This window comes from Pseudonaja textilis, chromosome 3, assembly GCF_049901715.1.
Source record: "Pseudonaja textilis isolate UNSWEBS1 chromosome 3, rPseTex1.2, whole genome shotgun sequence".
Taxonomy (NCBI): Eukaryota; Metazoa; Chordata; class Lepidosauria; order Squamata; family Elapidae; genus Pseudonaja; species Pseudonaja textilis.
Window position 1 is genome coordinate 193,688,460 of NC_141992.1, and position 16,383 is coordinate 193,704,842.

Consider the following 16,383-nt stretch of genomic DNA (forward strand, 5'->3'; position numbering starts at 1 on the left):
ACAACCACTTCCGCGCTTGACTTTTTGGCACGTATTTATCCTGCATCAGCAATGTAAGCTAGCCCTCACAAAATGAGCCAGAAACAGAGTTCACTGGAGAGTTTTTTTGGAAAGGGTAGACGAGACAACGATGAAGCCATGAAACCATCAAAACTGCGCCACCACATGGGGACAAAACACCCAGCATTGATTAAGGTTTTTGTTATTGGAACCTTCACACCCCTACCCGGTCCTTGAAAAAGTGTTTCTGCATGAAACTGGTCCCTGGTACAAAAAAGGTTGGGGACCATTGCCTTAGATCCAATTCTCTTGAGTCTAGTGGCTCTTATTTATAACAGGGTGAATTCAAATACAAACCTTTTCTCCTGGAGGACAGGAACAGTTGACTGTCTTGGTAGGTCCAATGTACTCATTTCCATCCGTTGGTGGAATTACAGGAGGGGGAACATCTGTAACCAGGGTCACTTGACACTCCGTCAGTTAAAAAAAAAAAACCACACACACACAAACAATAGCAACACCGCATTAATTGTATTTAAATAAGATTTTTAAAAAAGAAAAGATGGGTATGGCATGTTTTTCATGAAAAAGAAATAGTTCCCTTTTATCAGCAATTTATATCAGGAGAATATTTGGCACCATAGATAGTCCTTGATGTACGACCACAATTGTGCCCAACATATCTGTTGTTAAGTGAGGCAGTTGATAAGTGAGTTTTGCCCCATTTTACGACCTTCCTTGCCGCAATCGTTAAGGGAAAATCTGCAGTTGTGGATGTCGTAACACAGCTGTTGAGTGAATCTGACTCCCCCATTGACTTTGCTTCTCAGAAGGTTGCAAAAGGGGATCACATGACCCCAGGACACTGCAACCATCATAAATAAGAGTCAGTTGCCAAGAGTCCTAATTTTGATCACGTGACTGTGGGGAATGCTACAATAGTTGTAAATGTGAAAAACGGTCGTAAGTCAATGCTGTTGTAACTTTGTACGGTCACTAAACAAATAGTTGTAAGTCAAGGAGTACATGTACTCCTATTGATTCCAATATTGCACAATATTGATGCTGAATGACCTCAGAATGATGCAAAGCTATGTTCAAAGCTTCTTTAGTGGTAGGGTTTTCATGACTAGGATAGGTAAAGATAAAGGTTCGCCTTGCTTAGTTGGCTCCAAGACACTTTCAAGGTAGTAGTTTTATTGTAAGGTAAAGGCAAAGGTTCCCCTCACACATACATGCTAGTCGTTTCTGGCTCTAGAGGGTGATGCTCATCTCCATTACAAAGCCAAAGAACCAGCGTTGTCCAAGGACGTCTCCGTGGTCAAGTGACTGGCATGACTAAACGCCGAAGGTGCATGGAACGCTGTTACCTTTCCACCAAAGTGAAATCTATTTTTCTACTTGCATTTTTACATGCTTTCAAACTGCTAGGTTGGCAGAAGCTGGGACAAGTAACAGGAGCTCACTCCGTTATGTGGCACTAGGGATTCGAACCGACAAACTGCTGATCTTTCTAATCGACAAGCTCAGTGTCTTGGCCAGTGAGCCACTGTGTCCCTCATGACTAGGATACCTGTGCATTAAACAGAATGTGTCAATCATGCAAACACCACTACTGATTCAGTCACAGGATTAGAAATGCTACAGTTTGAACCAAATCAGCTCTAGATTGCTAGAAAGGATGTTCTACTGCTGTACTGATTCTTGCATAGAGACTATGTCATTTCCCTGTCAGAGTCTGAATCTGAGGAGGAAGACGAACACCTGACAGGGAGTGAGAGTGTGGCTCCATTGGCTGTGAAGAAAACTGGGGAGGGCAAAGTCTGGCTGGATAGAGCAGGGGAGAGATAGAACAAGGGAGCGGGAGTTCAGTGGAGGACCCAGGCCCACCCCCTCTTCATCCTAGGGCACGCAGAGGGGAACGGAGAAGAGAGCAACTTGGGTTGCACGGCTTACGGGGAAGGAAAGGGCCCTGATTCTCTTCATTAGCGACACCTAGGAATGAGAGTTTAAAAGAGATGCATGCTGAGTGCAGCGTCTTCTGGGAACAAACCTGAGTTTATCTTGTGTTGACTTTGGTTATCTGCGTTCCTGGCAATCTCCCAACCAGGTTGAATTACTGCCATTCTTTCACGTCTGGAATTCCTTCTCCTGCCCTGCTGGATTAATTACCTCATTTTGCCTTGATTGCACTTATAGTTACAGTTTTTGTTGACCACATTTTGGACTTGATTCTCTGCAACCAACGGCTGTTGCTAGGAGAGTTTTTTCTCTAGCCCAGAAAGTAACCAGGACACTGGGGGCAAAGTTGGAGCTAATAAAGGGACTCCTACTGATTATCTGACTGTGTTGCCTTTGTGCCACGCCCCAGGTCATCATAGACTAGGTCTTAGGGTGATCCTGCAAAAATTGCTCTTCTTTGGTGGTTGAACTTTTCACTATGCCAATGCCACAGAAAAGGGAGGAATAAGGAACAAGGAGAAGAAAAGGGGAAGAAGTAATAAAAAAATCTGTTTTGTTTATTTTAACAGTATAAATGAAGCTCCAAGAAGATTCTGGAGGCAACAGAGAGACCATCGAAGATGATTATATCTCAGTCTCATTGGGATATTCTGAATTTGTACCATGACCGCATGAATATTTTGAATGAAGATTTTGAAGATTTTGCAAACATTTCATCACCAGGCTGAGTAATAAAATCAGAGCACAAGGAAAGAACATTTGCCAACTTTACTCTCCCATGCACTGATGATTCATTGCTTAGCTTGTAATGAAATGCCTGAAACGAGACAAGCAAGTTCAAAGAATGCTAAGAACCCACAAATATCAACATTGAACTATATATAACCTTCATTATTAAAATTAACACAGGGTAGGCCTCAACTTACAATCTTTTGTTTCACAACAGCTCAAAGTTATGACAGCCCCAGAAAAAGTGACCCATGACATGTATTTGTGTTAACAATTGTTGCTGCACCCATATAGTCATGTGATGGGTATTTGGGTGTTTGGCAACCATCTCACATTTACAACTGGTTGCAATGTCCTGTAGTCATGATTTGTGACTTCTTTTAAAACAAAATTTTATTAAATAAATTATTAAAAACATTGGACATAGTGTGATCATCCCAACAATCCTGTTTGTCATACATATTATGGCATAGAATACATATTTTATATACAAATCTACATTTATACATCTGTACATTTATGCAATAGTTTCCAATTCAAGTCATCCGTTCTGCCAACCCTATTCTCTTTTAATTCTAGATCTTTCCTTTTCCCCCACCATTGATAAAATTTGTCTCATACTTTATAGTATTCTATCTCTTCTTTATCTTTCATCTCTAAAGTTAGTTTATCCATCTTAGCGCATGTCCTTATATATCTTTATTAGGTCATTTTCATTGGGAATTTCTTTGTCTTTCCACTTTTAAGCAAAAGTTAGTCTTGCTGTCATAATCACACATATCATTAAATAGATCTCTTCTTTATTGTATTTTTCTGTTATAATTCCAACAAGAAGAAAAATCTGGTTTTTATTCCACTTTATGCCCTACCTTCTCCTCAAGCCACCTCTGAATTCTCTGCCAAAATTCCTGGGTTTTTCTACTATATGTGATAATATGAACCACATTCTTTAGTACATTTCCAGCAGTTAGGTGATATATTTTGAAACATTTTAGACAATTTTGCTGGAGTAAGATGCCACCTATAAAACATTTTATATAGGTTTTCCTTAAACGATGTGGCCAATGTTATCTTTTTTTTTGTTTCTCTCCCATAAAGTTTGCCAATTGATGATTTGTGACTTTTTAAAATTGCAATAAAAAAGAACTTAAGAACTGCTGTAAAAATGGTTATAAAATTGAATCTGATTTGACTTATAGCCACAGTGAGTTACAATGGAAATTCCAAAACAAGCCATACTTGTAAGTTGAAGACTACCTATATTTTGGTGTGGTGTTTGGAATGGTGGTTAGTGTGTTCATGTATCTCAATCAAATATAGCCTTTCAGCTGGAAGGTATAACAAGGAGCCATTGTTACATGCTATGTCCAAAAGCACATTTGCAAAGCAGGACTACATTTTAAACTTACAGGTCCAGAACGAATATCACAGCAGGTTTCAAGCTCGGCATGTCGTGAATCACAATAAATAACCATCCGCTGAAGGTCAAACTAAAAGAAAAAGGAAATGGTGTCAGTTCGTTTGTGAACTGATTTTGCAGCAAAATAATGCACCCACAAGACTATTTGCTGGCATAATGCCAGTCCTCATAGTGTCATTTGCCCTTATAATAACAATGGAAGAATGTGTAAACATTTACAGGCCCAGAAAGTTTGGAACAAGAAATGTAAAAAGGCCAAAAAAAAAAAAAAGTGATGTGAGATACTTTAGAAACTGGTTAATCAGACTGAGGACATGAAATTGTGAACATTTCTGTCTAAGAAATCTAGAAGTCTAAGCCTCAAAGTCCTTCCCTGAATAATTCTAGTTTTTAAAATCCACCTCAGGATAGGCAAACCAACAACAGATTAAACATTTCACCATTCTTTCCATCTCTGGTGTGTTGCTTTTATTTGCTTTTATTTATTTTGATGATTTTAGAATGGGTGTCAGAATTCAGAAATTTCTAGCAAGATTTAAAAGCTCTGATCCATTTCATGAGCAATAGGGCTGCTTATCAAATTTCAAAGTCTAGAAATCACATATGCTAAAGATGGTTTGAAAGAAGATTTGTCTTCAGAGAACTGCCAATAATTTTGGTTTCAGTTCAGTTTATAATAATATTTTAAACGGTGTTGTTTTAATATCTAATATTTTTATTACTTTTATTTGTATTTTTTTAACGTGTCAGTCATCCAGAATAACTTTGTAGGGGAAATAGATGGCATAAACATTGAATACAATAAATGCACAAAATAAAAATAGAAAGGAAACTATTTTCATGTTCCTGTCTGTGGCGACTGCTAAATAGTACATAGAATAACAGAGTTGGCAAGGACCTTAGAGGTCTTCTATTCCAACCCCTGCTCAAGCAGGAGACCTGTATTATTTCAGGCAAATGATTGCTCAATCTCTTCTTAAAAACCTCCAGTGAATGAGCACCCATAACTTTTGGAGGCAAGTCATTCCACTTATTAATGATTCTCACTGTCCAGATGAATTTCCTTAGTTCTAAGTTGTTTCTCCCCTTAATAAGTTTCTATCCATTGTTTCTTATCTTGCCTTTTGGTGCTTTGGAAAATAGATTGACCCCCTCCCCTCCTCTTTTAGAAGCCCCTCAAATATTGGAACACTGCTATCATGTCTCCCTTAATCATGAAATATTAAATCTGTTATTATTCTATTGTCAGGGTTCCAAGTAATATGCCCATAGCAAACAGAACTCTGAGGGAAGCAGTTTCCTCGAAGAACAGGTTTATTGGGTATATCATATTGGCACAGGTTAGTGAAACCTGACTCTAAAGGTCCCGTGGTTTTCACCTAATTAAAAATAAAAGTTTTTCCCCCTTTCCCAAACAATAAGATGAAGTCCCATCAAAGTTCTGTCTGGTTGTTTGGAAACTGCACTCTTCATCTTTTCAGCCACCTGTGGGAATGTCCTTGGTTCTCAGGGGAAACTATTTTGTTTTAGCTACAAAACCCCAGCTATCTCTATTCCCTCCCTCACTATCCCGTATCACCATTGTGGCAAAGCTGAAGCCTCCAAGATGGCCTCAGTCAGGCCAGTTTCAGAGTTGACATCTATACTTAACTGAAGATATTTTAGTGCCACACAGTTCTTGAAAATTTGTAATGGAATGACATGTTAAGGTCTTGGGATTTAAAAGCCAACCAGCAGTGAAGCTGACCAGATGTGGCTGATGCAATAGGAATGAATCAGCATAGCATGGGTATTTCCCTTTAAGGCTGGGGATGGATTCTATCCCTTTAAGAGCTATTTATATAAAGGCAGCCATTAGAGGGCATGTCCTCTCTCCTTGTGTGTGGTATCCATGTAGAATTAAGAAGATTACTTATTATATATATTGAAATGATTGAAATAAATTGTGAGGAGGTTTAAAAATAAGATTAATATCAGTGACCAAACAAAATGGATTAATTGTTTCTTTCTTTCTTTCTTTTTTTTATAGCATAAATAAAATTTTATGGAAATAAAGGGAGAAAATACATTGCGGAATCTGACTGAAAAGTACAGTGTAAAGTAGTGTGTTTTTCTAGGGACTGATTATTACTATAACTAAGTAAAATAGATGTTTAATTGGGAATTACAGATGAGGGAATTAAGGCATACTTAAACCACTTGAGGTGACACCCCAAACTAGTAAAATGGGAAGGGAAATTTATGTTTTGTTTTATGTGAAAAACTTGTATTAATCTAGACCTTAGGAAAAAAAAAAATATGCGATGGAATTGCAAATTTGACAAGATAAAAAAGAATTAAAAGGGAATAAGCATGAAGATACGGAAACTATTTGTGATTTGAATGAGAAAAGAGTGCTTTGGAACAGGCATCGCTTAAAAGAAACGTTAAAGGCTTAAGAAATACATTTGAAATAAATTGAAATGAATTGAGAAGATGTTTAGAATGAGAGTAAAATTAATGAATAGCATTAACTTGCCTATTCCTTTTCTTATATAAAAGTTGAGAGGTAAAATGAGAAAAGAGTACTTTGGAAAAGACCATATTTAAGAGAAATGTTAATGTTTTAAAAATATATCTTAAAGAAATTGAAATGAATTGAAAAGATGCTTAGAATGAAAGTAATATCACTTAACAGAATTAATGTGTTTGTTTCTTTTCTTATGTAAAAGTTGAAATGGAGAAGTAATAATAGAATTAAGTTAAAAATGGACAAGACAGAATGTTGAATGTAAAAATGAATATATAATTACTGTCATATTTGCATGTAAAAGTGGTGACTCGGAATTATGTTGTACGCTGAAAAGAGCTTTTTTTATGTTGTTTTGGAAATATTGAATAAAACTTGTTTAAAAAAGGAAATATGAAGAAGGATGATGTTTTTATGTTTTATGCGGTATGTCTATGTTGTTTTGTTGTTAAAATAAAAAACTTTTTTAAAAAAGAAATATGATTGGTGGCAGAACTGATCCCACTTTTTGGGGGGGATGAGCTTTTTCCTTGGTACTTACATCAATTGGCACACTGTCATAAAGGCGTTTGCCGATCACCGTTTTCCCTTGAATGTCAATATTTTCTCTGTCTTCAATCGGTAATGTCTGGACCAGTTTGCAATCGATGTACAAGGAGACCGTCTGGGACTGGATGCTGAGTGCAATCTTATGCCAGTTACGATCAAACAGGTCATTGACACGTCCGTTTCTGAAAACGACTCTCACAGCATCTCTGGTGAGTCCAATTGCGTTGTACTCCAGTGCTTTGTTCTCCCCATCCAACCGGATAGAAACCTTTGAAAACAGACATAACACTGTAAGGACATGATTCTTTATGGAACAAATATCCAACAAAGGAGCTATCAATCATGAGAAGAGGGTAAGAACAAAGTTCATCGAACATGGAATCTATTTCTATGTGTCCCAGATGTTTTGGACCACAAAAACTCAACTGGCATAACCAATTGTGAGGAATTATGGAAGACCCTAGGTTTAGTACAGCAGTAAATCAAATTTAACAGTCTTGGAGGACCAGACAGTTGATGGCTTTAGAAAGTTCTGGGGGTATCCCTGATTCTGCAAATTCTTTATTCTTGGTTCATTACTATATACGATCAACATGCTAGACACAAAAGTCAAGAAGAAGCAGGATGGTGAACTGTCAGTTCTAATAAAGAAATGTTCAGATGAGATAGAGGTTTTCTATGAAGTATAAAGATATTGAAGAGTGATAATCTCTAGAAATATCAATAGCCCACAAACCCACACCCATACTTCACTGGTAATTATCCCAAACCAAAGACAAGATACAGAAGGATGAAAGAAAAAATGTAATTTACAAAACAAACTGTAACCATTGCAAACAATTCTACATGAGACACAAATCACGTCAGTTGAAAACTAGAATCCATGAACACCAGTTGGCAGTCAAACACCACAGTCGCAAATCCCTAATTTCTACCCACACTGACACTAAGCAGCATCAATTTGATTGGAGCAAACTAAGAATCACTGGCCACGCTAACCACCTGTCACACTCATAAGTTTTTCAAATGAATTCCTTCCAGCAAGCCAGGATTGTCTTCAATTGAGGTTGGCTGTGTTGCTAAAGTTCTGGATATATATTTTTTAAATCACAATCTAGAAAACACTGATAGAACATTTCAATTATCTGTTCATTTCCCCAGTGGTCTTGATTAATATAAATCTCAACTTATAAAGGATAATCTTTGCAGTTCAGGGAAGAAATGAGGGGTCCTTGATGCTCTCTGAGCTTCATTCTTTTCTTACAGACATTTTATTACCCAAACTAGCACTGATAATTGGATAATGAAATATCTGTAAGAAAACATCCAATCTCAGAGAGTGCTAAGAACCGCTCAAATCTTAACCTGGATCTGTAGCATTTGATTTCTGAATTGAGCTCCACGTGGAGGCTCCGGGGGTGGGGGTGGGGATGGGGAGGAAATGGGCCTTCTAGAAGTCTGGAAATGGGCCTGTTCCTGGCTTCCGAATGGGCCTCCAGAGCCCAGGGGAGGTCATTTTTGCCCTCCCAGAGTCCTGAGGGAAGTCTCCAAATCCTTGAGAAGACAAAAAACAGCCCTACCGGAAGTACTGGAAGTATGGAAACAGACCTGTTTCCAGGGAAGGCTATTTTTGCCCTCTCAGAGGCCCGAGGAAAGCCTCTGGGCCCTTGGGAAGGTAAAAAAAAAAACAGCCCTCCTAGAAGTTCTTGTAGGCCATGCCCACCATGGCCATGCCCACCCATCAACTGGCAGTGAACCGGTTAATGGGATTTTTGAATGCCACCCCTGTCGTATACTATAACAACACAAAAACACACAATAGATACAAACTCAGGGTTAACCGCATAACTTGACTGCAGGAAATACGACTTCAGCAACAGAGTGGTCAATATCTGGAATACTCTACCGGACTCTGTGGTTTCTTCCCCAAACCCCAAAAACGTTAACCTTAGACTGTCTACTATTGACCTCACCCCTTTCCTGAGAGGTTTGTAGGGGGCATGCATAAGCGCACCAAGGTGCCTACCGTCCCTGTCCTATTGTTTCTTTTATTTTTCTTATATGTACCCATTTCATGTATCCATAACTATGTATATACTTATACCTATTATCTTGTAAGCGATTGACTAATCAAAATAAATAAATAAATAATACCAGTTCTTTCCATCATTATTGTTATTACACCTTCCTCCCATCCTGGTGACACGTATGAATAATGTCTAAATCATTTATACTGATATTTATGAGAAGAGGAGAGGTCTTCCCAAAGATAGGCAAATTGCAATTTTGCATCTAATTCAAAATTTTTGCAACCTTAGCACCTGTAGTAAGCTGACATCTAAATTTCCTCCATGTCAGCTTTGGAAGCCATATTCCATGCTGCCCCATAGCCTGAGAAAGTGGGAGGGGGGTGATTTCAATTGAGTAGCTCAAAGTAGACAAAATAAAATTCTTTTGTTAGTTCAAGGTCACTGAGTATGGCGCAGGATGAAATAAGGATCTTACTTTTGGATGGATTGTGTTGGCCCATGTGATGTGACAAGGAGGGATGGATTTATAGTTTGGAAAATTGTGGGAAGCCTGAAAACTTTTAGATTCGGGATTCCACAGATGTGCCAGGTGCTATTCTAATAAAGGTACTTTTGAGATATGGTTGTCTCGGAGTTATTGATTGGAATGGAGGTTTGCTGGAATGCTGACACTCCAGTTTTTGTGGCAGTTATCTTATCTATCTATCTATCTATCTATCTATCTATCTATCTATCTATCTATCTATCTATCTATCTGAAATCCATAGTGTCAGTTCTAAAACAGGCAAGCCTTAATTGAAACTACAGTAACAATGAACTTCACCTACATGTATTATGTGATTTGCAGATTTTAGTTATCCACCCACCCTTCAGACGTTCCCAAAGTTGCTTTTACCCAAGGCAACTGGACTTTCTTTCTTTCTTTCTTTCTTTCTTTCTTTCTTTCTTTCTTTCTTTCTTTCTTTCTTTCTTTCTTTCTTTCTTTCTTTCTTTCTTTTTGAAAACATTTCATTCACCCAAGAAGCTTCTTCAAGATGCTCCAGGCATTCAGTGCAACCCCTGGGCCATAAAAATATTCCCCTCACACCTTAGCACGTAAAAAATCTAAAACAACCTAAATTAAGCTAGACTACTGATGATTTTTTGGGCATCTCCTGGTTTTTGTGAAAAACATGATTTGGTTTGGTGTTTCCTTACTGCAGAATGTTTTTCAGTTTTCATTCCAGCCTGAAGATTTCTTAGTTTTGCAGCCTGTGAGGAAATGGATTGTTCCCTGTGCTTTCGAAAAGCAATAGCAATTGCAATAGCACTTTGACTTATATATCGCTTCATAGTGCTTTACAGCACTCTTTTTTTAAATAAAAGGTTTTTTTTATTTTTGTTTTTTACACATCTCTTCACGTGAGCAACGTGATTCCAGATTACAACATTTGTACATAATTATACTTACATTTTCAACTTTCTTATTTAATGTCACATCAAATTATTATCCACTCCACTAATCTTCAAATAAATTTCCATTTCATATTTTAATTCATTAATTCAATATCAAAATCATTTCCTCACATATATTTTCAATTCTTTATCCCCTATTATTTCCATTTTCAACTTACTGCTTTACAGCAATCTTTAAGTGATTTATAATGTCAGTATATTGTGACACTATATCCTCATTTTACCAATCTTGGAAGGATGGAAGGCTGGGTCAACCTTGAGTCAATGAACTGAATTGAACTGCTGTAGCCTGCAGTACTGAATCCTAACCACTGTGCACCACCACAGCTCTGCAATCACCTGCAGCCAGGTAGAAATGCATCCCTGCACTTCCTTCCTGCACTCAGACAAGCACTCATACATTTACTCACAAGCATCCAAGTCCTTGTTGCAGATAACTGTGCTACCTGAGCCACACCCTGGTGTTCTCAAGGACATGCTGATGTCCAGAGGCAACTTCATCCCACCCAGTCTTTCGAGCTTACAAACAGCCAATGCTGAGACAGAATGAGGAAAGGGTGTGTAGCACAAAATACGAATGTAAATCACCTACAGACACAGAAGCGGAGGTGATGGGTGCAGGTTGGCAGCTATTACAATTTTTGCGTGAGGTCTTTCATTCAACTGCCATGTCTGCAAGCTATGGTGATGGTAGAATGTCCTGGTAGAACCTTTGCTGGAAGCTCAGTAGCAATTACAAAAAGGAACAAGCATGCTAAAGCCATACCTCATCCCAATTAGCACAAGAACATTTGGAGAAAGGGTGTGTGCTACTTTAAAGACTTTGAGATTTTTGTTTAAACTGGGTTGGATATTAAAGGTATTTTTTCACTGGCAATGTCCTAGAAGGCTGGGGGTGATCCACAGCAATAACTTGTAGTTAGGGAAGGTGTGTGTTGTAATTAAAGTATGGTGTTGGTGTTAAGAACTGTTATGCTGCATTGAGTAGAGTCCTTGGAGAGCAAAAAGGCCCAACCCAACCATTCTATTTTGAACCATTCTGTTATGAATCATATTCATGTCCTGGTGATTTAACAGAAGAACAGAGTTGGAAGGGACCTTTGAGATCTTCTAGTCCAACCCCCTGCTTAAGCAGGGGACCATGTATCATTCTGAACAAATCTCTGCACCTCCAGTGATGATCACCCATAACTTCTGGAGGCAAAAGCCATTCTGCTGGTTAATTGTTCTGACTGACAGGAATGTTCTCTTTCATTCTAGATTGGATCCCTCTTTAATAAACTTCCTTTCATTACTTCTCCTCCTGCCCTTCAGGTGCAATTTCTTCTTTTCTGTGACAACCCCTGTGACTGCTATCCTGTCATCTCTGGCCCTTCTTTTTGTTAGAAGAGACTTACATACAGTTCCTGTGATTGTTCATTTTAGCCTTCAATCCCCTAATCGCTTTTTGATCTGTGCTTCTTTGCAGTCTTTTTAGAGTCTCAACATCTTTGCGATCAAACCTGGATACAGTATTCCAAGTGCAGTATAAAGCTTCATGGAACTATCCATGTGCTTTTCATGGTATATGGACTCTCACCAGGGGTGGGATTCTACCAGTTCTGTCCAGCTCTGTAGAACTGGTAGCTCTGAAGAGCAGCAGATATAGAACTGGTTCTATGTCTGCTGCTGTTTTGGCCCACCTGCCCACCTGGGCTCTTACCTGACCTTTATTTCCTGCTTTTTCAACCTCAGCTGCTTTGCGTGGCACAGCTGCAGTTGAAAAAGCAGGAAAATAGTGCTTTTTCAAACCCTGCACACCCCTGCGCACTGCTGCTCAGCTGTTTAGGCAGCATAGCTGACAATCTTCCACACGTGCGCTCAGCACACAGCAAATCGCAAATTGCAAAAATCACCGATTTCACACCGGTCAGATCCCGCCCCTGACTCTCACTGAAGTATGAACGAAGGATGGAAATTAACCCAGAAGAGAAACAATCTAGAACTAAGGAGAAAATTCCTAATGATGAGAGCAATCAACCAGTGAAATGGCTTGCCTCCATCATTAGAGGCTTTCAAAAAAAGACCAGATAAACATTTGTCTGAAATGGTATAGGGTCTCCTGCTCCAGCAAGGGGTTGGACTACTAGAAAACTTCCGACATCCCTTCCAAGTCTATTATTCTATGTTCTAAATCAGGGGTGTCAAACTCATATCCTCACAGTGGCATCATGTGACATATTGGGATCTTTCCTCCCTTCGCTAAACTGGGTGTGGGCATAGCCAGCACATGACACATCATACCTATGGACCAGGAGTTTGGCAGCCCTGCTCTAAATAACCACTCCTAATCTTCCTTAATTTTTGGAGAGTCATACCTTCCTATATATTGGCACCTAGCCCAGCTAGTACATACAACCCAGTTTTGTTAATCGAGGTGCTACAGTAAACAGAAGGCCAACAGTGCTGTGTAATAAGCTGGAAAGAAATAACTCAACTTCTTTCAGGCTGAAAAAGCAACCTTACCTGTGGTATGCCATATTTGTCGATGATCTGCCAAATGTACCAATCTTCTCGCCTGGATGACTTGCGGAATTTGAAAGTAGCAACAAAGGCATACTCATCCGGAAGTCCTTGTGGAAAGACATCTCTGGAGGAAGGATATGTGGAGAGAGAGGAAGTAATGAAAAGTATTTAGGTTATACACATGTGGGCAACCATTCTTCAATTCATAATGTAGGAGATAAACTCTTTGTTCCCTGCAGTATATAATGGTTATTAATCAAACTGGCCATGGATATGGAGGAAGCACCAACTCTTGTAGAGAGAAAGAAGGAAGGTGATAAATATCTGCAATTGATGTTTTAATGAGCGTGTATGAAAAGTTTTGCTTCCCCCAAAATAAGAAAGTAAAAAAAAAAATAGCTCGGAAGTTAAACTGCTTCCAATTTGACAACCCCTTTGTCAGGCCAAAGAGAAACAGGGATGACTAGTATATTAAATATTTGAAGAACTGGTCTCTTTTCCAAATGTCTTCCATTCATTTCTCTACTGTAAAAAAAATCTTATAGTAAACAAAGTTGTGATGGATTGACTATGTGCCAACAAGTTGATGTCAAGGCTTAACATAATAAAATAGGTATCTTGTGAAAATTTAGAGAATTGCAATTCTGGATTGTATATTAAATCTTATTGGCGTATTATAAACCTGAATGATTTCAATTCACCAGTCCCACTGTCAGGGTTCCAAGTAATACGTCAGTAGCAAACTAAACTCTGAGGCAGGTAGATTCCTCAAATAATAATTTTATTGGAAATATCATATTGGCACAACCTAATGAAAACTGACTCCAAAAATTCCTGCGGTTTTCACCTAATTAAAAGTAAACATTTTCTCCCTTTCCCAATCAATCAATCACATGGTCCAGTCAAGGTGCCATCTGGTTGCCTGGTAACATCACTCCTCCTCTCTCTGGTCTCCTGTGGGAATGTCCTTGGTTCCCAGGAGAAAGTATTTTGTTTTGGCTACAAAACCCCAGCTATTTGTATTCCCACCTCCCTATCCCTCAGCTCCTGCGTGGCAAAACGGAAGCTTCAAAATGGCTTTGGCAAGGCCAGCTTCAGGGTTAACACCCACCCTGAATTTAAAAGGACCATATCAGGAAATGAAACAATTGGAGAAATGGTTCAAAGGAAGAAGGGGAACGTACTGTGTACGCTGAACAATGGGAAAACTTCCAAGACGAACATAAGAGCTCTGGATTCCATCGTCTTTCCTTCGGAACATCTCCCGTACACTGAATAATTCCATCAAGTCAAACCCTGCCAGAGCAACAGCAATAAAAGAAAACATGAAAGACAACAACGTTTAGCTGCTGATAGGAATTTATTATTTATTAATATCTATCAATAATAATTAAACATTCCATTCCATTCTGTTTCTATTCCATTCCATTCTGTTTCTATTCTATTCTATTCTATTCTATTCTATACTATTCTATTCTATTCTATTCTATTCTATTCTATCTAACAGTGCAGTGTGCATATGTCCTTAGAAAGTGAAGGGACATTCACTGTATGGCAAACAAGACAAACGTTTCAGTGCCAGAGTCAGGAATGATTAATCTAAGATAAGATGTGGGATGTAACATGTCGAACAAGACCCAACCGTTTTGCATAACCTTGGCTACCACCCATAACATGCTTAATTGATTTGGGCCTAAGCACATTATGCAAACAAAGCACTTGGTTATCCAGATTTAAGATTTGGAGGGTGCATAAACTCAGGCACCACCTTTACAGAAACACACACATGAAAAAGCGCACAAAAGGTTTCAATTCAAAACCTTCTATTAGAGTTTTCACTCTCTTCAAAAATTGATATCATTTGGTATGGTAGAAGGTGCACTATGATCCTTTGCCAAGACTGTAATTTTGGAGATATTACAGGTTGCAAATAATTACTCGGTAGATACTTTCTTTGTTTCCTGGAATGTATTTTCCCTTTGAGCTTTTTTTTTTCCATTCAGAAGTAGTAATAAGACATATATTCTTGTTCAGTGCCCACAGGCTTCACCCAGTGGCAGAATTCAATTTTTTTTTACTATCGGTTCTGTGGACATGGCTTGGTGGGCATGGCAGGGGAAGGATATTGTAAAATCTCCAGTCAGAGGTTGCATTTGCCAGTTCTCCGAACTACACAAAATTTCTACTACTGGTTCTCCAGAACTGGTCAGAACCTGTTGAATACCACCTCTGGCTTCACCCCATGAAAGACCCTAAAAACAACTATAATGGGATCATTTTTTGATATATTGCCACTGTTGCAAACGTTCGTGTGAACTGCATCCATAATTAACTGGTGCTTGAGAGAACCTTACTGGCTCAAACACACAAAAGTATGACTGAGCTACAGAAATTCTGCATTAATAGGAGAGATACTTAAGTCTTATTTCCCATTTAGGAACACATTTAGCTTTTTCTGAAATTTTTCATCTGACCTTCCTGGGAGAGGAAATCCTTATTGATTTTGGCTTCTGCTCATTTTAAAAGTTCATATTTCCGTATTGCACAAGAGAAGAATTTATTGCAAATATTAATAGGGCCAGGTTTTATCCTCTGCATTATATCAAATGCATGTTTTGTCACTGCTGGCCAAATAAGTCTACCATATTTCCTCCCCAAGTGTTATTTCTGAAGTACATAATGATGTATATACAGTAAGAGTTTTACTAGATGGGAAAATATAGTGTATGGAGATAGCACTGCTTTTTTCAACCTTGTAAAAATTCCTTCCCTACTAAAAGAGACACAGATACAAAACAAAATAAACACAGAGAGAGAGAGAGACCCAACTGTCCCTAAACTTTCCTTGGAGTGCTTCAATGCAGAAACAAAAATCCCCTTTTTGAGTCCCCTTATTATTCATTATGATTTTGAAGATGATGATGTTATCCATTCAGATGTGCCCAAATCTCTTGATGTTCCCACAGGCCAAATCTTTCCACATCTTCCTATCTTGCACTACTTCTTTGAGTTGTTCTATGCTCTGGCTGGTATCAGCTTTAATAGTGTCCTGTCACCATGTTCTTTGATGACCTGGTTTCCTTTTAACACGATCTCTCACAAACAAACTTCTCCAAACAAAACAAAAGCTTTGTTTCAATGCTACCTGTTATGTCCTGAGGACTCAAGGAGTTCTCACTCAGGTCCACTCACTTTGTGTGGGCGTTATTCCCCCATTCCCATTG

At 38.6% G+C, this 16,383-nt stretch overlaps 1 protein-coding gene across 2 annotated transcripts in view; it reads right to left on the reverse strand.

The window, feature by feature from the left end:
• Positions 1–16,383, reverse strand: part of COL22A1 (collagen type XXII alpha 1 chain) — a 257,920-nt gene that overhangs the window by 122,880 nt on the left and 118,657 nt on the right. For both annotated transcript variants that reach the window (XM_087931748.1, XM_087931750.1), the window contains 5 exons: positions 14,344–14,455; positions 13,160–13,283; positions 7,162–7,437; positions 4,101–4,181; positions 358–471 (listed from right to left, as the gene is read on the reverse strand). In XM_087931748.1, coding sequence (XP_087787874.1) covers positions 358–471; positions 4,101–4,181; positions 7,162–7,437; positions 13,160–13,283; positions 14,344–14,455 — 707 coding nt within the window. The remainder of the gene's footprint in view (positions 1–357; positions 472–4,100; positions 4,182–7,161; positions 7,438–13,159; positions 13,284–14,343; positions 14,456–16,383) is intronic.